Source organism: Magnolia sinica, chromosome 7 (assembly GCF_029962835.1).
Source record: "Magnolia sinica isolate HGM2019 chromosome 7, MsV1, whole genome shotgun sequence".
Classification (NCBI taxonomy): Eukaryota; Viridiplantae; Streptophyta; class Magnoliopsida; order Magnoliales; family Magnoliaceae; genus Magnolia; species Magnolia sinica.
Window position 1 is genome coordinate 46,775,319 of NC_080579.1, and position 24,108 is coordinate 46,799,426.

General features: G+C 39.1%; 1 protein-coding gene across 1 annotated transcript; it reads left to right on the top strand.

Annotated features, from left to right (window-relative positions):
* Positions 1-9,613: 9,613 nt before the first annotated feature.
* On the top strand, positions 9,614-23,605 carry LOC131251321 (uncharacterized). The gene is made up of 5 exons (XM_058251978.1): positions 9,614-9,979; positions 21,091-21,184; positions 22,570-22,607; positions 22,718-22,853; positions 23,103-23,605. Exons 1-5 carry the CDS (start codon positions 9,662-9,664, stop codon positions 23,516-23,518), a joined length of 1,002 nt encoding a protein of 333 aa, XP_058107961.1. The 5' UTR covers positions 9,614-9,661; the 3' UTR covers positions 23,519-23,605.
* Positions 23,606-24,108: the final 503 nt, after the last annotated feature.

Here is a 24,108-nt window from a genome sequence, read left to right on the forward strand (position 1 = left end):
TCAGGGGAAATGTCTCATACATGGCCATGTACTTGTGGCCCTGATCGAGTGACCATGACCGTTGAACTGAAACTGGTCCGCTACGGTCGATCTGTAAACCGGATCAGAGCGAAAACTTAGCCTAACCTAGATCCAATGTCAGGGAGCTTAAGTCTGACCACATGCAGAAAAGGAGCCACTAGAAGCGCTCCGTTGGGCTGAAACAGACGCCCTTTAGATATAACTTAAGTATATCTTGGCCCTGGGGCCATTCCCATCAATTCTGGGCCTATATAAGGGCCTTAAACTCTCTCTCTCTCTCTCTCTCTCATATTCCATATGAATTCTAAAACCCTAAGAAAGAGAGTAGAGGAAAAGGAAAGGAAAGAGAGAGAAAGTGAGAGAGTGAGTTGGAGATTCCTCCTGAGATTCGATCACATTGCTCCTCGAGTTTAGCTACCACTTCTACATCGATATTCCGGCGATTCCGACTCCGTACTTAGGTAAGAAAACCTAGCCCTAACCTATTATAGGATTTCAAACATTGTAAGTAATGGAATAGCTAACCTATTTCATATGTAGTTGTCAATCCGCCGTTGACAAAGGCTAAGTGTCTAAAACGAATCCGTTACGTGTTTACCGACGTAAGGTGCAGACTATAAATGTTTAGGTTATGGTTTCAAGGCTTTCAATGTCAGTTAATGATTTATGACTGACTTGAATTACTATCACATGCTTAGACACGATGCTTCCTGCACTTTACACATATATATGAACTATGTTGAATATAGTACATTCTTGTGTTTGTTGATATGATTGAATGAGTATGGAATTTGGATTCGCGCTTGCCATGATTATCCATCGTGGATATATGGTTGTTGTATATGTGACAACTCCGTGGTGAAAGGGTTTGCCCTAACACCTGTTATAACCAACATACATCATGTATGTTGAAGTGTGTAGACTAAGTGTTTGTTGAAATGTCTGAATGAATATGGAATTATGATTAGTACTTGTTATGATGGATGTTTGGTAATACATGATCGTTGTATGTGTTGCAACTCCTATGTGAAAGGATTTGCTCTAATATACGTTTTAAGTAAATTAATCTATGTATGTGATGTGTGTAGTGTAAGTGTTTGATAAAATGCCTGTATGAGGAAATGCTTGTTTAAATGTTTGAAATGTGAGTGTTGAGATAGGATTCTCAATCCCCTTCTCTATAACTATAGTTTCCTTCATGTAACCTATCTTCCTATTATGTGATTTATGAAAGTAATGCCTAGGTAAGATAACATGTGTACTATGTGTTTCATGAAATGCTTAAATGCTTGAAATGGTTAAACTATTGTGTAATGCTGCTATGCATATCATATGTGATATATAAACTGCAACTGAGTGTGATTGAGACTATGACTTAGTCCAGAAAATCGGTGACAGATCTCGATTAGGTAGCTGAGGTTGTTTTCGCCACACAAGACGTGTTCGATGAACCCGAGTCGTACTTTGGTTGTCGACAATGATTAGGCCACACTGAGCACTTACGCCCTTCATGTCGATCAACTCGAGGTGCGCTCGTACTAGTCGAGCTCGTTAAGTAACCCAATTGACCGATGTATGTTCACCATGTATAGATGCTACTGCTTGAATCTAAGGTACCAAACTCACTAGTGAAAACTTCTTTAACCTTGGTACCTCGATCCGCTAAGACTCATGAGCCGGGCATGGTGGTATGGAACACCGTGGTTGAGCTGTCGGCCTACGCTAGGGTGACGAGCCTCCCCGTAGTGTCCAGTGAGTAACACAGCCTCGTGAGCCGAATACGGTGGTATGGGACACTATATTCGAGCTGTCAGCCTACACTGATAAGGTGATGAGCCCTTTGTAGTGACTTTGAGCGTACGGTAAGACTGCGTAGAGGCGACGAGCCTTTTTGTAGCAACAAGAGTACAAACTAGTCCTACACTAATAAGGTGACGAGCCCCTTGTAGCGACCTAGAACTGTAACATCGTATGAGATTTACTAGGATTAACGACCCTAAAATGGATCATCGTTTGGGAATTGATATAAGGGAGGTACCTTAACTTCTCAATCCTATTATATAAAAAGGACTAATAAGAACTTAGTAATCATGTTCATGCACCGCACTGAATGTGTCGTTTGGCGTTGGGTAGAGCACTGAAGAAGTGATTGACATGCGCGACCGTTAGATGAAGATCGCAGAGGGAGTGCAGGCGAGGGCATGCATCATTTATACATACCATTCTTGCGTTAATCAAAGTACCTAGGGATGTTTGATTGTATTGTTTTATCATTACTACTTGACTGAATTGAGAACATGTTAACCTTTGCTTTATTGTTCCACTGAGTTGATCACTCACTCCCACGTTGCGGGACGGTGTTTTAAACACCAACCAGACTCTGTCTTAGTTGCAGATGGAGACCCAACTGATGAGGCAGAGACGGACTTCGCAGACGATGAGGATGCTTTCTCATATATGCAGTATTCAGGCAGGTTTATATAAACTGTTCTGATTGGCGGGGCTTCAGGGTTATACTTGTAGTGGACTATTACATTTTTAACATTTTGTATTGTGAAACAATACATGTAATTATTGACCTGGCAATGCATACATACTTTGGGGACCTATACTGATTTATAAAGTTATACATATTTGAGTCAGTCTTCCGCTTGCGTATTACAACTGTCCCTAGATTATGTTTTGCTGATTTGGCTTCATCTTATTCATGTTTTATACACTAGTACAGATAACATTTAATCATCATTAAATATGTTGCATAAGTGATGCGTTGGAACTCAGGAGTTGGACTTCTACTCGACCCCCGATTTTCAAGGCGTTACAATGCAAGGTGTTGATGTTGACACCTATCACGATGGGGCCCACAGTTGGGGCCGTGAGTCCCTGGCCACCGTCCACCGGGCAGAGGACGCTGTTGTGCCATCATCTGGATGGCAGCAGTAGCAGCGTCAGCTACTTGTTTTGTAATTTTTTTAATAAAACAAGTTTTTCTACAGTTTTCCCTAGGTGGGGCCCGCATTAGATGGATCTACTCCAGCCATTGGTTTCTATAGCTCAATACAAACCCATCAAGTCCAATATTCGATAAGTTCTGGTGTACAAAAACATCAGGGTGTATTTTAACGGTAGAAAATACCGTTTTCTATGCTATGGCCAGAAAGTTGGATTCACTTCATTTTTCAACTCAATGCCTAGAATGAGCTGGGGAATGGAATGGACAGCTTGGATTAGGTCCATGCATCAAGGTGGGGGTGTGCATGAGCAACTCACCTTAAGGCTCAAATATTATATATATTATATATATATATATATATATATATATATATATATATATATATATATATATATATATATATATATATATTGTTAGCTTGTTGGTATACACCCATGTCAGTATGCTCACTCCATGTTAGCCACACCTGTCCAGCGTCCAGGGACGCTGGACGGCATGGGTATAACACAAGCATCATGGTGGGCCCCACATGGATGTGGACCACCTCTTTGGATCACCTGATATTTGTGTTGTTCCTTCCGTCCAGGCCTGATAATGGGCTGAATGGTGTAGATCCATCAGGTGGGTCCCACATGAAAGTGAATGGCATGGATAAAATATATGCTTCATGGTGGGACACACATACCCGTAACGCCCTGAAATTTGGGGGTCGAGCATAACTCAGCTCCCGAGTTCCAAAACATCACTTATGCAACATATTTGATGATGGATGTATGTTGTCTGTATTAGTGCATAAAACATGGAATAGATTAAGCCAAAGCACAGATATAATTCAGGGATAAGTGAAGAAAGCAAGCGGAAGACTTATAGAAATATGTGTATAAGTGCAAATTCTTGAGGTACATAAACAACCAGGTCGTAATGAAAGTGTTACTATCAAAATTTCAAGTATCAAGTTACATTATTTAAATCCCAAAAATACTCCCAGAATCCCGCGCATCAGACCAAGGCTCGCTAGAACCCGTCTGAAAACTGCATATAAGAGAAAGCAGCCTCATCATCATCCATCTCCTGCTCTGCCTCAGAAGTCGCATCAACATCTGCAACATCAGAACCTAAGACAGAGTCTGGTGGGTGTTTAACACCGCCCCAGAACGTGGGAGTGAGTGATCAATTCAGTGGAACAATAAGGCACTGGTTAACATATTATCAGTTCAATCAAGCAGTAATGATAAAGCAGAACAATTAAATAAGTCCTAAGTACTCTTGTTAATGCAAGGATGTATGCAAAATGATGCGTGCCCTCACGCGTACACCCTCAGCGTCTTCATCTTACGTTACGCATGACATCGCCTCAAAGTGCGCCACATCTACAAAGCACATGCAAATGCGGTGCATGAATATGATTACCAAGTTGTTATTAGTCCTTTTCATACAACAGGATTGGGAAGTTAAGATACCTTCCTCATATCACCATCCAAACAGTGATCCATTCTAGGTTCGTCAGTCCTAGACATCTCATACGATCATATGGTTTCAGGTCGTAGCAAAGGGCTTGTCACCAATCAATGCACGCCTATCATACCCTCGTTACTACACCAAGGCTCATCACCTCAATGCGGTATCCAGGCATGCTCGAGGTCACTACAAAGGGCTCGTCACCAATCAATGTAGGCCGACAGCACGAATATAGTGTCCCATACCACCATAATCGGCTCACGAGTTTGGTTGCTCACTGGTCACTACGGGGAGGCTCATCACCCCAGCGTAGGCCGACAGCTCGACCACGGTGTCCCATACTACCATGTCCGGCTCATGAGTCTTAGCAGATCAAGGTACCATGGTTAATAGGATTCCACTGGTAAGTTCGGTATCCTAGATTCAAGCAGTAGCATCCAATACATGGTGAACATACTTCGGACAATCAGGTTACTTGACGAACTCGACTAGCACGAGCGCACGTTGAGTTGAGCGACATAGAGTGCGCAAACACTCCGCGTGGCCAAACCACTGCCGACAACTCTAATACGACTCGGGTTCATCTAATACGTCCTACGTGGCGAAAGCAACCTCAGCCACGATCATAAGGTCGATTACCGATTTCCTGAACTAATGCATAGTCCCACACACATTACACTACAACAGATATTCGTATTGAATGTAAAACAGTAATGGAACAACAACTCAAATCATGTGGTACTCAAGCATTTGAAGAATATCAACTTAACATAAATGTAAGCAGAAGTAATGCTTGAAATTAAATAACAAGGAATGTAACTAGCAAGAAAGAAATCATACACATCAATAGGAGTGTTGAGAATCACTTCTCAACGCCCGCAATCAGTGCAATAAGTTACACTTTAGATCATTCAGACATTTCTACAAACACTTAGAATACATATAACAACATATATGACGTATGTTGGAAAACAAGCATTTGGACAATTCCTTTTACCAAGGAGTTGCCATACATACATCTAGCATACATATATGACAAATAATCATGGCAAACAGAAATATGCAAACAGAAGTGCATATTTTATACGCATACGGTACTTTATACATACACATAGAATACACAAATCTCAATATAACACATGCATATCAGGAACGCAAAGCAAACATAACATTTGGCATGTGAAATCTCATCCATAACAAGAATAAATCATTCACTGGCATTAAAAGCCTTGAAAACCATAACCTATACACTTAAAGTCCGCACCTTAAGCCAGAAAAGAACACCGAACTGATTTAAACGAGTTGTCTTCGTCAACGATGATAGAATACCCTAAAGCAAGAATAGAAATGAGATACAACAACACCAAGACTATTCTAAGCTCTAATACAGATTAGGGTTAGGTTAACTTACCCCAAGATGAACTCAGAATCGTCAGAATAACGATTCAAAGTGAAGGTTCAAAGATGAAGAAAAATAAGAAAGAATCCAAGATGATTCACCAACTTCTCTCTCACTTTCTCCCTCTTTTCCACTCTTTCTCCAAGCTAGGGTTAGAGAAAAATTCGTATGGAAAAGAGAGCTAGGGTTTAAGGACTATAAATAGGCTTAACTTTGATGGAAATAACCCCAGGGACTAGGTATACTTAGGTTATAACCAAAGCAAGTCTCTCTCGATCCAACGAAGCACTTCTGGTGGGCCAAAAACCACGAAAGGTCGGACTTAAGCTCACTGACCATGGATCTAGGTCAAGCTGAGTTTTCGTACCGACCGGCTCTTCAGATCAGCCGTGACGGACCACACTCAATTCAACGGTCACGGAATCTCGATCAGGTCCACAAGCACAAGGATATGCCTGGGCCACCTTCCCTTATCAGAGGGTGAAATTGGGTCAGAATCCAACGGTCAGATAGCTTAAAATCATCGCGCAAGCGACACGACTCAGATTTCATAAAGGCTTAATAAATTTCCAACCGTTCTCACACTCCTCACTCCGAACTCAATCAAATCGACCCAGAATATCACATGGACTTAATTTTCGAGGTGATGGTCAAGCCCAACATAGTGACCGCAACAGCCTAAGATCATCGCTATCGGACTTTCAACGCGCGGTCCAGGTCCGATCCAGAACTTCCAAAAATTCCCCAGAACAACTGGATTTAGCGATGGATCCCAGATTTCAGAGTAACATAGCGCTAATTAATCTACAAGTTTAGAGTCATACAGATCAAATTTAAAGTGATTGATGCGATTTTCACAAGCAATCGAGTGTAGCGCTAATTACCCCAAAAACAACTACTTAAGGAAAGATAAGCACAAAATTTCCAGGGTCATTACAATACCAGATGGATCACACACCCCTTCATCATCATCATACAAAGGAAGAGAGAGAGAGAGAGAGAGAGAGAGAGAGAGAGAGAGAGAGAGAGAGAGACTGATAAAAGGACCCCGCCACTATGGGCCCCTCATGGTTACATCACATACATCAAAATGGGTCCCACTAACAAGTGGGCCCTAAAATAAGAATCAACGGTGGATCACCCACCTCTAGGCCTTCTCCTTGATCCCTTGGACTCCTTAGCTCTCATGCTCAACTTTTAACGATGGATGATGGAGCTTTGATGTTGGGGATGAGAGATGAGAGGGTGGGCCACACTTGTTGTTTGGGAAAGCTTGGAGAGGCTTGGACGTATGAAGCTTGTTGCTTGGGAGTGAAGAGATGGAATGAGAGAGAAAGAATAATAAAAGGAATGGTTGGAGTGGTGGGTGTAAAGAAAGGTGATGGGAGGTATGACCTTAGTTGAAAATGGTGTGAAAGAGGGATGGTTAGGGGAGGGAAGTGTTGACTTGTGGGAAAAGAGAGAGAGGTCATGTGTACTTGTTGTAGGGTAAGATAGCATTGAGGTAAGGTGATGTACTTGACTTGATTTGATGGGACATGTTGTAGAGATTCTCTCAAAATTCACAACGGGCGGCGTTTCTTCAGAATGAATGCAGGCCCCACATCTTTTGACCTGGGTATCGGTTCAGTGCGCGAGTCGCGGCGTTAAAACCGCGGCGACGGCGCGGTCGCTAAGATGTAAATTTCGGGTCAAGCCAACTTCGGTATGCAGGACTCGGTTTAGGTTTACACGCAAATGTTGGATATAGATCGAGGGTTGTAGGATTTGACCGGGAGGACCGCAGAAGCCTATGGAACAGTACGGACTAGGATATGGGTATTACAGCACGACTCATTCATGACCAGTCCTGCAGCCACGATTGAAACTCCAGCAACTATTCCAAGTTCCACACGACCAGTCGTGGATAGGTCACGACCAGTCGTGGAGGGCCTACGACCAGTCATGAAGGGCCTACGATCAGTCGTGGAACGACTTTATCCAATCGTGCTCAAAATTTTAAAAATTAGTTGGTCTTACGACCAGTTGTAGTGTCCATAGGACCAGTCGTGAATGCAATTTCTTCACTTATAAATAGAGTACGAATTTCAGAGTTTTTCATTCAGTTCAAGCTAAATCAATTCGATACTCTGAGAGATAAGTTAGTCATTATTTTAAGCTATATTGTGCTCATTTAATATTCTCTTTTATTAGCTTTTTATATTTAATTTTGTATTCTGCATTCCAATCTGATTTGAAAGAGGGATTGTAGTATTCTCACTTCTTGGAATCAAAATCAAATAGAGCTAGACCAACTTGATTTAATTTAAAATCAATTTAGAACCTATAACCATTTCATAAGTGAGTATGGATATTGAACTTCTATATTTGAACTTTTACTCCGATTTGGTTCTTCCGAGCTGCAACAAAAGAAAAATATCCAGGTATTTTACATTTGTGTAAATCCTTTGTTTTTGGTTTCTTTGAGATTGAGCCAGAAAAATCTCTCAGTTTTGGTTATTTGAGGTGATCCAGAAAACTCAGTGTAGGGTTTTTTGAATTGTGTAAGCCCATTTGAAAGACACAATTGTGAGGGTTTTAGGTGAACCTGGAAAAATCTATTTTCATAGTGAACGTTAATATCCACTGTGTGAGGATATTAGGAGTGGAGTAGTTGTGTGGCTGTTGTTTAACAGTTGGTGTACACATAGGTGAACCACTATAATTCTTTGTGTTTTGTGGATGTGTGGTATATTTTCTATATCTTTTATCATTTAAGTTTGTGGGATGTATTTGTGGATGTGAATGTTGTAATCTTTACATTTCAGCATTGTGGGAAATATTATAATAGCTTAGATTTCCTTTTTTGCCATTTCCTATTTATTCCTCTTCAGTTTGAGTTCTTGATACACAAACGGTTCTAGTAAGGTTGTCCTGCCATAAACCCTTGGTTTTTATGGTGTAAGGTTGTCCTTAGAACAACATTTGTATCAATCTCTTGATACTAGAATTTTGAGGATTGCTTTACTTTTCTGTATTGTGGATTCTTTAAAGTACTATCTTTCCTTTAATTGTTTAAATTCTGCTGTTATCATTTTAATTTAGCATAGTCCTATTCACCTCACCTTCCCTCTAGGATTCTAGCTCGGCCTTTTCAATTATTATATAAATACTTTGTATATATTTTCGTTATTTACTTCAACTGTCACAGTAGTTGAATCACTACCACGATGGTTTTTCATATCTTACTTTTTTTTTTTGGTATTCTTCTAATAGTTCATCTTTTCTTTGATCGCTTTCTTTCTGTCTATTTAATTTTTCAATCCATGTCTTGTTATCAATTGGCATCTATAATCTAACTCAACGCCAAATATACTTATGTAAAAGGTGCTTTAAATGTTTACAGAGATCTTTCGGCTTGTTATATCTTTTTATAACAATACATGTTACTCTAGGGTTTAATTTAGGAATGGCAAAAAATAAGGTACAACCCTGTGACACGGTACATCTGAGATTTGAATCTGCTTATTTCTGGGCTCATGATAAGAAGAAACGGATGAACATGCTCGAATGTAGAATTCATGCATCCAGGTGGGCGCACGGTGAGGGCCGTGCCGTCTTCGGTGAAGCCGGGTGGCCGCATCTAATCCGCAATCGACAAAGGGTCAGCCGTCAGCGGCCACGCCATTCGCTTCCTTGGAAACATGCTCGATTTCCCCGCACGTTTGCAAGTTGATACGAGTGCCACATGGAGAGGTGCAGTGTGTGTGGGACCCACCAAACAGCAATGTATTTACGTGTTGGAGTGAGGGTCGCACAACCGGGTAAGCCAAAAAAGAAGAAGAAAGGGGATGATATCCTCCGGACTGCTGTGTAGCTCGTTTCTACCGGTCCGAAGCTCGTCATCTTCACCATCTGTTCTCTGTACTAGGTTTGGACGGAAAGGCTTCGAAGACAGCAGCAACAGATGGTGTTCTTCTTGGCCTCATCATCAGCTAAGGAAGGAAGTGCATGTGGCATGTGGGGCCCAAAAGGACGCAGAGCAGCAACAGCAGCAGAAGCAGCAGCTATTGGAAGAAGGCGTCCAGCAGAGAAGAGGCCAGCAGATTGTTCTCTGGGCTGCCGAGAGTGCATACGTTTTATGGCTATTCCTCCTCCCTTATGCTCCCGTACTCTCCTTTTCTCATACCCTTCTCTTCTCCTTTTATTCCTCATATCCTTCTTACTTGAATGCGTTGTAGTGGTTGAGATAAATTTCATCTCTCTCTCTCTCTCTCTCTCTCTCTCTCTCTCTCTCTCTCTCGCTATGTGCGTGTGTGTGTGTGGGGCCGTGTTTCATAACTTCTTTTATTTTTTATTATTATTATTATTATTATTATTATTATTATTATTATTATTTTTTATCCTTTTGAATAGCTGTCATGCAATGATCTAACTGCAGCAATGCAATTAACCAAATTTGGTTTGTGATGATAAAATTCTGGATAGATCACCATTTTCTGTTTCCTCTTATGAACTTCGCATGCTTTATTTTGTTTGTTAATTTATCCACATATGTTCGAACCACAATAATGTACAGATTTGTCAATTGGGTGGGCTGTCCAATTTTTATAATGGTTAACCCAATTATTAAAAATAAAAATAAAAATCACATTTTCATCTTCTGTCAGAAAACTGTGATGGGGCTGTTTAGCAGATCGTCGACTCTATGTTTTTGGCAGATGGAATGAACACTCTTTCTCCCTCCATTCCCAGATGCTCATTCCCTCAAATCCTTCAATATGTGTATTGGTTTGCATCCAAACAAGCCCTAATTCAACAACCGTCCTGAACAAAATGGAAATTCAGCAAGCTGAACTGTCTAAAACTATTGAGAATGAATTGAACTTACTTGGCAGAGTACCTGTTCTTCCAATGGATCCAATGCCTGGACGAGGGGATTGGCATCGGTAAATTGGCGGTTGCTAATCCCAATCAGATTTTGGAGATAAGGCTACTGGGAGAGTATTGAAATCTTCCTGGCTTGTCCAAAATTTTGTAAAAGCAGTCCTGTTTGGGTCTTACATATGTGTCCTGGTTGCCTTTAAAAAAAAAGAAACTTTGCAATTGCTGTATATATATATATATATATACCAGAGAATGGCTAGGGCATCCCCTTGAAGTGATGCGGCTGCAGAAGCTCCTGGTTGCTGTGAGAAGTAGGCAAGTGTTCCCCTGCCATTCTGGAGAAGAGGATTCGTCTTGCTACATGGAATGGAGGGTTAAAATAGTTTGTGTTCAGGAGACCAAGCGGAAATGGGCCAAGACTAAAGAAATTGATGGATAAAAACTTTGGTATATAGGAAAGTACAATAATAAAAATAGGTAGGGATAGTGGTAGATATAGATTTGAAGGATGAAGTTGTAGATGTTAAGAAAGTAAGTGATGTGATTTTATTGAAGAAACTTGTGCTGGGGGGATAATAATGTTATTGCCACGCACAAATAGGGTTAAAGGATAGGATTAAGAGATATTTTTGGTAGGATATGGATAGATTAATGTAAGGAATTCGAAACATAGAGGGGATATTTATAGGAGGAGATTTGAATGGTCATATAGTAAAAGAAAGTAGATGATATAATGCTCAAAAAGAAAAAAAAAAAGTAAAGAAAAGAAAAGTAGAAGATATGCGTGCATACATGGAGGATATGGATTTGGAAGAAGAAATGAAGTGGGAGATGCTATCCTTGATGTAGAATCATAGATTAAAGAGAGAAGAAGAGAAAAGAGAGGAGAGAGGAGAGAGTTGGGGGAAGAGAGGAAAAAGAGTTGAGGCTGGATGTCCCCACTCCTCCCCTTTATATAAATTAAAAAGAAAAAAAGTATGAAAATACCCTAATAATGTTCATATTCCAAACAAGTCCTAATTCAATATAAACATTAAATATAAAAGAGAGAGAAGCTACCTGTACGGCCCACATCCACATATATTAAGTGGGTTGTATAGATGTAGGTCTACATCCTCATGCGTTACTACTTGATTTCACTATGGCATACAATTTAGCTCTAGCAAACACACTTTAAAAAGAGAGATGAACGTTTAATAACTACTAAAAGTAGATTATATACAAGCCAAATGTATTTCTTTATACTTAGGAAAATAAAAGGATCAATATGTAAGGTTTGTAAGGTTATACTAGGAAAGAGACCGAATTGGGCAACATAAGTAAATGGGTATGGATGTTTATATTAAGAGAGTGAAGAAAGGGAGTGAAATTAATAGGTGTTAAAAAACCAAGGTGGTGGTATTTAAAAGGAGAAAAAATCTTATTAAAAAATAAATCGATCAAAGAAAGAAGTGGATTGTCGAGGAAGAAGTAAATGTTATGTGAAATGAGATGAAATAATGCATTAGGAAAGTGACAAGAGATATTTTGGGTGAAAAGTTAATCATATAAGGAAACTTGGTGATGGAATGAGATGATGTACAAAAAGCTATTTACGAGAAATGTTCATGTTTCAAAGCCTAGCAAGGGACTAGAAGTGATGAAAATTTTGAACAGCACAGAGAATAGAGATGCAAAAAAGATTGCTAAGAGAGTAGTAAGTGAGGCTAAACTTAATGCTTATGTTGATCTTTATAATAGATTAGGGACAAGAGAAGGTGAGAAAGATGTCTTTAAACTTGCAAAAATGAGAAAGAGGAATGGTAGAGACCTAGAGGCTAGATCATATTAGATGCTTTAAAAGCAAGATACTAGTAAAGGACCATGAAATCAATGAAAGGTGGAGAAGCTATTTTCAAAATTTGTTATATGATATGAGAACATAGGAATAGAAGGAACCACAAACTCAAGTGATGTGATAGACCATAGATACTTTCGTAGGATTAGAATATCTAAAGTGGAAAAAAAACTTTGAGAAAGACGAAAACAGGAAAGGCCCCTCGGACCATATGGTATATGAATGGAGGTTTGGAAGTATATGAGAGATACTGGGTTATTTTAGTTGATAAAGTTCAACAAAATTATAAGGTCAAAGAAAATGCCAGACAAATGGAGGAAAAGTACCGTGTTACCTATTTATAAGAATAAATGGGACATACAAAGTTGCACTAATTATCGTGGAATCAAACTTATGTGCCGTACTACAAAACTTTGGGAGCGAGTGATTGGGCAAAGACTCAAGGCATGAGACAAATGTATGGGAAAATCAGTTTGGTTCCATGCCGGGAAGGTGTCCACCAAAACTCTTTTCCTACTTGGATTATTGATGGAGAAATAAAGGGAGAGGTCTCCACATGGTCTTTATTGACTTAGGGCCTATTTGGTGTTCCTTGTCGCAACCACATAATTGATTTTTAAGAAACAATTCTCTAGAATTCTCTAGGATTGTTTCTTGAGAATCGCTTATGTGAAAATGTGCATTTTGGTAGACACATACAAGAAAAGCAATTTCTTGCAGAAAATTGCTTTTGTTATAAAAGAACATATTTGGTTAACAAGCACAACAAATTTGTTAATTAGACAACGCATATGATCATTCTCCTCTCTTCCCTCTAGTGTGGCCCACGGTAGTTTTAGAAAAGGCCTGATTTTTTTATTTTTATTATATATTTTTTTTAATTTGCATCATGTCCTAACATGAATTGTTTTAGATGATGGACGAAGTGTATGGGTCACATGCATCATGGTGGCGCCGCCGCCTTTTGTCACATAGACTTCGTACATGTCCGCACATCCCTGAGAGAGAAGATTTAGGACGTGTCTTTCCTTTAAGTAACCCCCACACACAAGGAGTCCTGTAGGCAAAAGCATGCTCGTCTTACGTCCACTCTATCCATTAGTTCACCATCTCTTGTTAGGAAATGAGCTCAAAAATGAGGCAAACCCAAAACTCAAGTGGGCCACGCCAGACGAAACGATGTTCATTGAATGCCTACCATTGAAAACTTCAATGGGGCCATAAAAATTTGGATTATGACACACACTCATATTCTATCTAATCCGATCGGAATGACCTTATGAATGGTTTAGACAGCATATAAACAACACAGTGGCCCCTACAAAGGTCTCATTGGTGGGCATTCAATCCCCATTGTTTCCTATGCTGTGGCCCACTTGAGACATGGAGCCTCATTTTTGGAGTCTCCCAACATGATATGGAGAAACTAATGGATGGAGTGGATGTCCGCAAAGTTCTGCCCAGGTGCTAATGTGTGGAACTTGACATTGGTGTGCAATAAACCTTCCAACTAAGGGACTGATTTTCGATTCCCAGAGTTATTTTCGTAGGTTCGTAGAAGCGGAAATGCCTCCAAGAAACGGGGGCTAAGCACTTCATGAAAAAGCGCAAATATGAAGAAGTGTTTTACTAAGATGTGTTAATTAGGTGGCTAACCAAACACACTTAAAGCCTAAAAAAGTAATTTTCAAAATAAAAAAGACACAAAAAACACTTATATATATATAAATAAATAAATAAATAAAAGCAAAGCCAGGCATGCCCTTAGAGAAAGCATGTGATAGGGTCTCTAGAGAGTTGATCTAGTGGGTGTTGGTAAAGTAAAGGATTCAAGAGGATATATTGACACGATTAGGGATATGTATGAGCAGTGTTTCCATTGTCGACGAAAAATCGATAATATCGCTGATATTATCGGTGTCGCTGGACCAGCGACATCGAAACACCAAAAATTCGTTTCTCTTCCTAATGTCGACGAAATATCGGCGATATTTTCGATTTTATCGGGAAAAAAATAATTATCAGCGACAACTCTCCCTATTATTTATAAAAAAAAAAAAAACAGATATAGAAAAAAAAAAAAATCTCTTACCATTTTTTTCTCAAAATCTGCCCGCGGGAGTGGCTTTTGGATGGATTTGGTGGGCCAATCACGGTTGATAGCGCCGGATTTTCAGAGGTAAGAAATTTCTTCTTCTTTTTTCTTTGAAAAGAATAGGTTTGGAAGAAACCCAATTTCGGCGAGGTTGAAGGGGATTTGGGTTGGGATTTGAGAAAGAGAGAAATTTGGGGAAAGATATTCGGAATTTTTTTTTAGGCGGAAAAAACGATGGAAGCTTTTCGTTGAAGATGAGACGAAAGGGGCGCGGATTAGCTACTGACAGGTTGAGTAGCAAGATTAGCTATTGAAGTGACGTCACCAAGTTCCGTGGGCCCCATCATGATGTATGTTTTGTATCCACGCCTTCCATCCATTTGGAGAGATCATTTTAGGCAATATCCAAAGAATGAGTTAAATCCAAAGATCCAGTGGGCCCCAGCACAGAAAACTGTGGGAACAATGACCTCCACCATTAAAAACTTCTAAAGGCCACAAAAGGTTTAGATCAAGCTAATATTTATGTTTTCCCTTATTTCAGGTATTTTTTAACTTTTGAACCGGTTGGATTTCAAATAAACATTATGGTGGGCCGTAGGATAGTTTCAACGGTGGGAATCACTCTCCCCACTGCTATCTGTGGTGGGGTCCGTTACAGATTTTTATCTCCGTCATTCCTTGGCTCATGCCCTAAAATGATATCTCAAAATGGATGGACGGTGTGGATACAACACATACATCATAGTGGGGCCCACATAACTTGCTGACGTCACTTCAGTAGCGGACTCGCTATTCAACCGGTCAGTATGTAATCCACGTCCATGCGAAAGGGAAGCAAGTGGACTGCCAGCGTGGGTACGTGTCATGCGATGACGAGCGCTGGAGCTCCTCGAGCTCCGAGTTGTACAAATTGTTCAAAGGTTATCAAAGTTAATGGGCCCCAAAATGATGTATTTATTACATCCATACCGTTCATTCATTTTTCAAAATCATTTTAGAGCATGAATCAAAAAATAAATCATAGCCAAATCTCAAATGGACCACACCAGAAATAGCAGTGGGTAATGATTTTCACCGTTAAAACATTCGTAGGGCCACCATAAAGTTTCTTTTCAATTCAATCTATTCATAAGGTCAAAAATACCTAGAATAAGAGGAAAAACACATATAATATTGATCCAAAACTTAATTCAATTTGTTCATAAGGTCAAAAATACCTAGAATAAGAGGAAAAACACATATAATATTGATCCAAAACTTATGTGACCCCAAAAAAGGTTTCAATGGTATACGTTCAATCCCCCACTGCTTTTTGCGGTGTGGTCCACTTGATCTTTATATCTATCTTATTTTTCAGCTCAAGCCTTAATACGAGCTCATAAAATGAATGGACGGTTTGGATATAACACATACCTCATGATGGGACCCACAGAACTTGCTAACGTCAATACACCCAGATGCTTGGTACACCAGCCAAGACGAAAGCTCCCTTCGGTGCAATTACGGGGCTTGACAAACAGTGGTGTCTCTCACGGCGGGGCCCACATTGATGTATTTATTTTTTATACACGCCGTCCATAGGTTTTTTCAGATTATTATAAGACACTAGCCCAAAAAATGAAGCAGATCAATATCTAAGTTGGGCCATATTTTAAGAAAGAGTGGTGGTTGAACCCATTAAAAACTTCTCTGAGCCTACATTAATGTTTTTATGATTTTGTAATGTTTATTTGTCATCCAACCCTTTGATAAGGTCTCGTAAACCTTTATATAGAAAAGAACAAATATTAGGTTGGTCCAAAACTTCTGTAATCCATGAGAAGGTTTTAATGGTCTATCACCACTGTTTCTTATGTAAAGGTCCACCAAAGATTTGAATCTGCTTCATTTTTTAGATTATACTCTAAATTGATTTTTAAAAATAAATGAACAAGATGGATATACAATAAATATATCAAGGTGGGCCCTACCATAATTGTTGTACTGTCTTACTGAAGGCTAAGGTTGCACATAATCCACTTTACTCCCTTGCACCACTAAGTGGGTGGGAGGGGGCTATTACTTATTTATTTATTTATCTATTTATTTATTTATTATTATTATTATTATTATTATTATTATTATTATTATTTTCAATTCATCCCAGCAGGAATGAGACCATGAACTATTTGAATGTATATAAACATCATGCTGGACCAAGGAGGTTTATTTGTCATCTAAGTTGAAACCTTCCTAAGAGCTATGGCCCACAGTGGTATTTATTTGTCATCCAAGTTGTTCATAAGATCACACAAAGATTGATGAAGTTAAAATACAAAAATGACATGGATCCAAAACTTTTGTGGCCCCTAATGATTTTTCAACGGTAGGCATGTTCAATTCACATTGTTTCCTATGGTTTGGTCCATTTGAGCATTGGATATGCTTCATCTTTGGGATCAAGCCTTAAAATTATCTTGTAAAATGGATGGATGGGGTGGATAAAATACATAAATCACAATGGGCCCCACGTAGTTGACTCAGTATGATAAGCAGACTGATTTATATGGTGCACATGTGTCACTTGTTTGTATCTTTGGATTGATGGGTCGATGCTCTATGGGGCCATCATAATGATAAATATTTTATCAATGTCATCCATTTATTTTGATAGATAATTTTAAGGCATGAGTCCAAAATGAGACAGATTTGCATCTTAGGTGGACCACACTAAGGGAAATAGTGGTGATTAAATGCCCACCATTAAAAACAGTGGTATGGCCCACCACCAGATTTTTGGATCTGGCTAACTTTTAGAACATTATCCTATTGTGGCCTTTCAAAACAGATGGTAGGAGTGGATTTGTGACGTACATCTCTATCATGCAAAAAACCACACTGATTGGATAATCCAATCCATCCTTGATTTGGCATCTTTGAGTTCATTTACTTTTACATGTCTTAATTACTGTATGCCAACTTCATTTGTAATATGTAAACTCATTTTAGTTGTTATTAAAGTGATTTTTTATGGCATCGCATGCTTTTTTTGTCCCATTAAATGAAAACTTATTATGTAATGTATTTTTTTTGCCATTTTTCTTATTCCTGAATATGTAAATATGTGTATTCATGTATGTCCTGAAGTTTCACTAAAAAATTCCATCATTTTCTCCATGTTTCCCCATTTTTTCTTGCATTTCCGGTTATTAGCGATATTATCGGCAATAACGATATTATATCTTTATCTCTGGCTAGCGAAACTTGTAGCGATACCGACAACTCGAACACTGTGTATGAGTGAGCGATAACAGATATAAGGACCATTAGTTGAGGGACAAGTGAGTTCCCAATTACTATAGGGCTTGCACTAGTGGTCGTGCGCCAATACCTCTTTGCGTTGGTTGTGGATGAGTTAACAAGGCATTTGCTCATGGTGTATGGCAAATGGCATAGTTTTGATTGAAAAGACAAGGGAAGGCATAAACACAAAGCTAGATTTACGGAGGAGTGCTGTAGAATCTAAAACTTTTAAAATTAGTCGGATTAATTAGAGCGTATGGAGTGTAATTTTAGTTTAGTAATGATAGGATTGAAAATGAAGAATTAGTTAAGATTGTTGACCTAGAAGTTTCCCAAAATGACCACTTTCAATACCTTGGATCAATAATTCATGAGAGTGGAGAGATTGAGAAGGATGTTGGCTATAGAATTCAAGCTGGGTGGAAGAATGGAGATGTGCCTTTGGAGTTCTATATGATCGTCATGTATCACTCAAACTGAAGGAGAAATTTTATAGGATAGCTATGAGACCAACCATGCTTTATGGGTTAGAATGTTGGGCAATTAAAGAACGATATGTTCATAGGATAAGTGTAGCTGAAATGAGGATGTTGAGATTGATGAGTGGCAAGATGAGGAAGGATATGATTTGAAATGAAGGCATTCCAGGAACCTAGGAGTAGCACCAATAGGTAATAAGATGAGTGAAAGTAGATTTAGATGGTTTTTGGTCACGTGCAACGGAGACCAAGAACTGCTCTGATTAGGAGCGGGTAGGTACAAGTTGAAGGCTTTAAAAGGGCAAGGGGAAGGCCCAAAAGGACATGGATGGAGGTAGTAAGAAAAGACTTGATGACCTATGGTCAACTTGAAGCTATGGCCCTTGATGAAGTGGAATGGTGGAACAAGATTTATGTAGCCGATCCTAATTAATTGGGATAAGGCTTAGATGATGATTATGATGTATCTGATCAGTTCATATATTGACTATCCTATTTTTTAGATTTTAGCTGACCCGTCAAAATTGATTTTTCTTTGCAAATATCTTTGCTAAAGCCTTTAAAAAAAAAAAACTCTTTCCTTTTCTTTTTGATAAATTCTAACCAGACACATGCACACTCTCTTTCCTTTTCTTTTTAATAAATGCCAAGATTTTGTCTACAAAGTTTATATGTTGCTACATATGGAGCTTTATAGACAATGTTATGGTAAATTTTTGAATGAATGAAAAGTTAGGCTTAAGATTTTAAGAGAATGAGAAAATATATTTTTTGAGGTTGCTAGCTTAAGACTAGCAAGTTGTTGTATTATATTGCAATTGATATTTTGTGCTCTAATATCAGTTTTGTCTCATACTATCGATGGTGGTTGTGGTCTAGTTGAGTGAGTTCCAGACCTCGTCCAATTGATAATGGGTTTAGATTCCAACCCTTGACTCGATTGATTATTATATGTATCAGGTTTGGCATTATATCGGTCCGGGTAATATCCACTAAGCCTGATTTGGTCACTCCAGGATTAACCGTGTGGATAAAGTATCTCAAAGGTCATGTTTACAAAAAGCAACAGCTATTGAAATGCCATTTTCAAATAAGATAGGTCAGGGTCATATCAGGTCCAACTTCAAATAAGCTAGGTCTTGGTTAGGTCTAGACCAATAGGATCTGTTATGAGTAAAAATAGACTGACTAGATGAACAGACTAGAAGACTATGGATTGCTTGAGGGCCAAAAAATCACCCCGACCTCGGCCTCGGGTACCAACTTCGGCTTCGGAGGTCGACCTCGACCAAAGAACTCGAATTCGGTTACCAACTTTGGAGGTTGGCCTCAGATACCGACCTCGGCCTTGGGAACCAACTTTGGAAGTCGGCCTCATATACCGACCTAGGCCTCAGGAACCGACTTCGGACTCGGATGCCGACCTCGGCCTCGGGATAAAAATGCACTTACAATATATAAAGATATGATTATCTTCCGAGATATTTGCTATAAAGATAGGATTATCCTCCGAGATATTCGCCAAGGGTATAAGGCAATCAATCATGACATGTCCAAGGAAGATCTCTTCCGCAATACGCATCCACCATAGAGAGGCATTGCCATATACACCACCGCCTCCAAAAGGCTATTAATAAGGACTCCGCCTACGGTGAAAGGTACGCAAAATCTATCATCCAAAACCCGTCGATACTACTAGACCCAGATTCCTAGCCTAACTTTGACATCGGAGGGTCCCCCGCTCTAGCCAGGGTCTCCTTCGTCTTCTTCCTGTGCAGGTACTCGAAAGTCTAAAAATGTTGGACCAGATTTTTGCATCAACAAGATCCAAATCCCAGCCATTTATGTGTAGGATTTGTGTAAGGTCTATTCGGGTCACTCTAATTTCTCATTTGATACGGACATACCCATTAAATACCCAACTAGTTTTCTTTAGGTATGTTTAACTGTTCACTAGATGTTATTTTAAGGATTGGCTCCCAATTAGTTGGGACTAGACTTTGATGATGATGATGATGTTATTTAAGGGTTGTTCTAGATTGAGTTTGGATCAGGTTTATTTTTGGGTGATCTAAGTCTTGACCTTTTTAAAAATCAGGTCCAAGGATGGATCAGCTTTGAGAGGTTACAGATGTGACCCATTTGATAAATAGGGTAGTATTTTGGACCTAGATCTTAGTGGGTCCAATTCCAGATCCAGACCCGTTCATTGTCAGGTCAGATCCAATGACCCGTTCAGTCAACTGAAACCATGTACTCCCCTAATTACAATAGTTGTTCTCAGTCAATGGTATCATCCAATAGTGCATTAGATTGGGGTATGTCCATTTGGATTTTGACTGTTCATTGATGGGCCACCACTTGGATTGGCCAGTAGCCCAAAAATCATGCTGAATTGAATGTTTATAACTAGCTAATCTGTTGCTAAAGAAAATGTTCGGAGCAAATGTCCCAAAAATTTCCATAGACCGAATGATTAGAAGAATCCTACTCACGCAGTTGTGGTTAAGATTCTACTTTGATTAAGTTCAATGGTTTATTGCAAAGACTTCTGTTCTAGGATAATGACCTATTCATCATGCTCAAGGATCCTACATGTTGCACTCGGGTTCATTGAACATAACTCAAAATGGTTTATAGAAAAGAAATAGTGCAATACAAGATCAAATTAACTGGGTTCTGCTGATTATGAAACAGGGTGACCCAGTATGGGCGATCAAGCCGGATACGATCGATGCTCTATTGGGCCTTTCCCTCAATTTCTTCTTTATCTTGCCCTTTGCAAATTCTGGTATGCTGATTGTCATTGGTTACTGAATTGGTAATCTTTGTTATTTTTTACTCAATTTGTTTTTTCATTAGAAATAAACATCACAGAGAGGTATATATACGGGGCCAAATAATTCCATAATCAAGTGCTTTTACTCAATTTCATTTATTTCATCCATGACATTACTTCTTGACCTCATAATGCTCGAAAGTTAAGAAAGGTTTCATTAGATTGCAATATATGGGCTGAGTTAAAGATAATTATGAAGTTTCTTCGCAGAAGATAATGGACTGATTTGCTGACTTCATGATTGTGTGTGGATGTCTAATGAGTTACAATTCCATGCTTTCACAATGAGTTCCAGAAGAATATGTTGCAAGCCACTGCAAAACTTGATTGTGGAAAAGGTGTCTATTTCTAGAGGGGACTTCTATAGTGCTAATTTGAAACTAAGAAGGTTCACCATCTGTTATCTAAGAGAACTTCTCATCTTAGTCAAGAGAACTTCTCATATTAGTCAAGAGGACTTACAGGATGATTGCCCCAGTGCTTTGCATAGTATACGTGTTTTTTTTTTCCCCTGACAAGTGGGATGTATGGTTCCATAGTTGTGAACATTGGTGTTGCATCCCACCACTGATGGAACATGCCCTAAATCTCTCCCAGATTGGAAGATCTTAGCCACCAATCTTTTTTTTTTTTTTTGGTGGAATGTGGTTGTTGCTGTGTTTCCCTTTTCAACTGTCTCTTTGTAGACCATGAGGTTATGATTGTCCTATCCTGGAGATGGTTGGGGGCATAATCCATCCATGGTGGGGGCAGCAGATCAATGGTCTAGATTACTTAATCACAGGCTCCACTTGTCAGAACTAAAAACAGTTGTGGTTCCAGTTCTTTCTAAGACCTCATTCCATAAAAAAGAGACTCCGAAGTTTGCCATTTCATGATTTTTCCCTTTCTTTTTTGAGCTTTTCCTTCACTGCTTACTAGCAAGTATTGTCTTGGGATCTCAAGTTAATGTAAATTTAAGATTCATTATGTGTTTGGAAGAGAACATTGTGGTAATTCATTCAATTGAGATCAAATGGTCAAATTCTAATTATCTTCTGAATTATTCATAGCATGGAGATTCGAGCCTCAACTTTCAAGTCCTAATTGAAAGTAGTATAATTTTGATTTGAGCCTAGCCCATTAGTTTGAATACTATAAGAAGGCAAGCTTTCCACTTCATAACTAATTATTATAATTCAGTTGAGTAACACTGCCTGCACTTCAAAGCAAAGCACATTGAGAAGAGTCTCATATATTTTACATTTCCACTGTCGGCTTTCATCTTATCATTATTCTTTTTTATTTTCTTGTCACATCTTTACATAACTTGTGTGATGTATTCCTTGGCAGAGTAGTTGGAATTCATGTGATTGAATCCCCAGTGCTTCACCCAGTAAGTATCATGCAAATATGAGTGCTTCAGTTCCTTTCCAACTTGTAACTGAGGATAGTACTCACAACCATTGGTTCTTATGAGTTATGACTACCACTTTCTTTCATCAGGTGTCTGAAGGATTATTCAATTTTGTTATCGGTTGGACGTTGATGTTCGCTCCGTTGATATACACAGATTGCAAGCGAGATAGATACAGAGGATCTTTAGACCTTCTATGGGGCCTCCAGATGTTCCTCACAAACAGTATGCTTGATTCTGAAACTCCAATATCTTGGATTCTTGTTTTACAGCTTCCTTTTCTTTCTGTCTTCAGTTATCATTATCTGCACTGACTCTGTTTTGCTTCTTTTTTTCCTGTCTGTCTTCAGTTATCATTATCTGCACTGACTCTGTTTTGCTTCTTTTTTTCCTGTCTGTCTTCAGTTATCGTTATCTGCACTGACTCTGTTTTGCTTCTTTTCTTTTTCTTTTTTTTTTCTACGATGCGCTTAGTATTCTTGATACCCTACATGGCGATCCGACTCAATGATGATGATTCAAATTATGCTCCTAGAAAGCTATCTAAATTGGGCTCCATTATGACATCTGGTGCACCAATAGTGGGACTCATTGGTGGGGCCGTTTGTCTGCTCTCAGCATGGTGGGCCTTTTCTGGACGTGGAAATTATGGATTTGGGTCCCTGGAAGATCGTTGGGAGTTCTTCTCAAGGTACATTGGGTCGGAGAGGCTAGCTTATGCCTTCATCTGGGATATATGTCTTTATGCCGTCTTTCAGCCATGGTTGATAGGCGACAACCTACAAAATGTGCAAGAAAGCAAGGTAGGGATAGTGAGTACTCTAAGGTACATCCCTGTTGTTGGCCTGGTTGCTTACCTTTTGAGCTTGAATTACGATAGAGAGCTTTAGTCTGTTTTTGGATGGACAAGTGAATTGAATTACAAACAATCATCTTAATCAAGAGAAAATAACAGAAAATAACAATGTTCTGAAGCATTGGAGCACAGTCTCTCCACATGGATACTTAGGAATGTAGCTAATGATATATATATATATATATATAACTTCATTGGATTAATTATTGTTAATCAATTCGATTGTGCATCCAAACACATTGTTAACCTAAACAAGTGTAGGGGAATTGTCTAGTAACTTGGTACCCGGATTTCATCAGGTGTCAGTTTGTGAAGGAAAGTTTCTTTCACCAACTCAAATTGTTTATGAAGATGTTGGATTCAATGAACTCAACCCTTTTTCTATGATTGTCCTAGAACTCTTTACAAGTATAATCTTGGAACTTTTTTTTTTTCCTGAATGTTTACAAACTACTGGAAAGCCCTGACCATGGGTGTAAAGAAAAGAACATCTTTTGAATTGGGGTGTAGCATTCAAGGCTTAAGAAGTTGGAGGCAAATAGGGGCATGAGTCAACCTTCAGCTTAGGGGTGCTTTAGTTAAATTCAGCATGGTAAATGTTAATTCTAGGCATCCATTGTCAAG

Excerpts from the sequence above, each read along its gene's own strand:
- LOC131251321 (XM_058251978.1), top strand. The coding sequence starts at position 9,662 with ATGATATCCTCCGGACTGCTGTGTAGCTCGTTTCTACCGGTCCGAAGC. Across the intron at positions 21,185-22,569 it reads CTTGCCCTTTGCAAATTCTG|TTGGAATTCATGTGATTGAA; the intron begins GTATGCTGATTG and ends TTGGCAGAGTAG. Across the intron at positions 22,854-23,102 it reads CCAGATGTTCCTCACAAACA|TATTCTTGATACCCTACATG; the intron begins GTATGCTTGATT and ends CGATGCGCTTAG.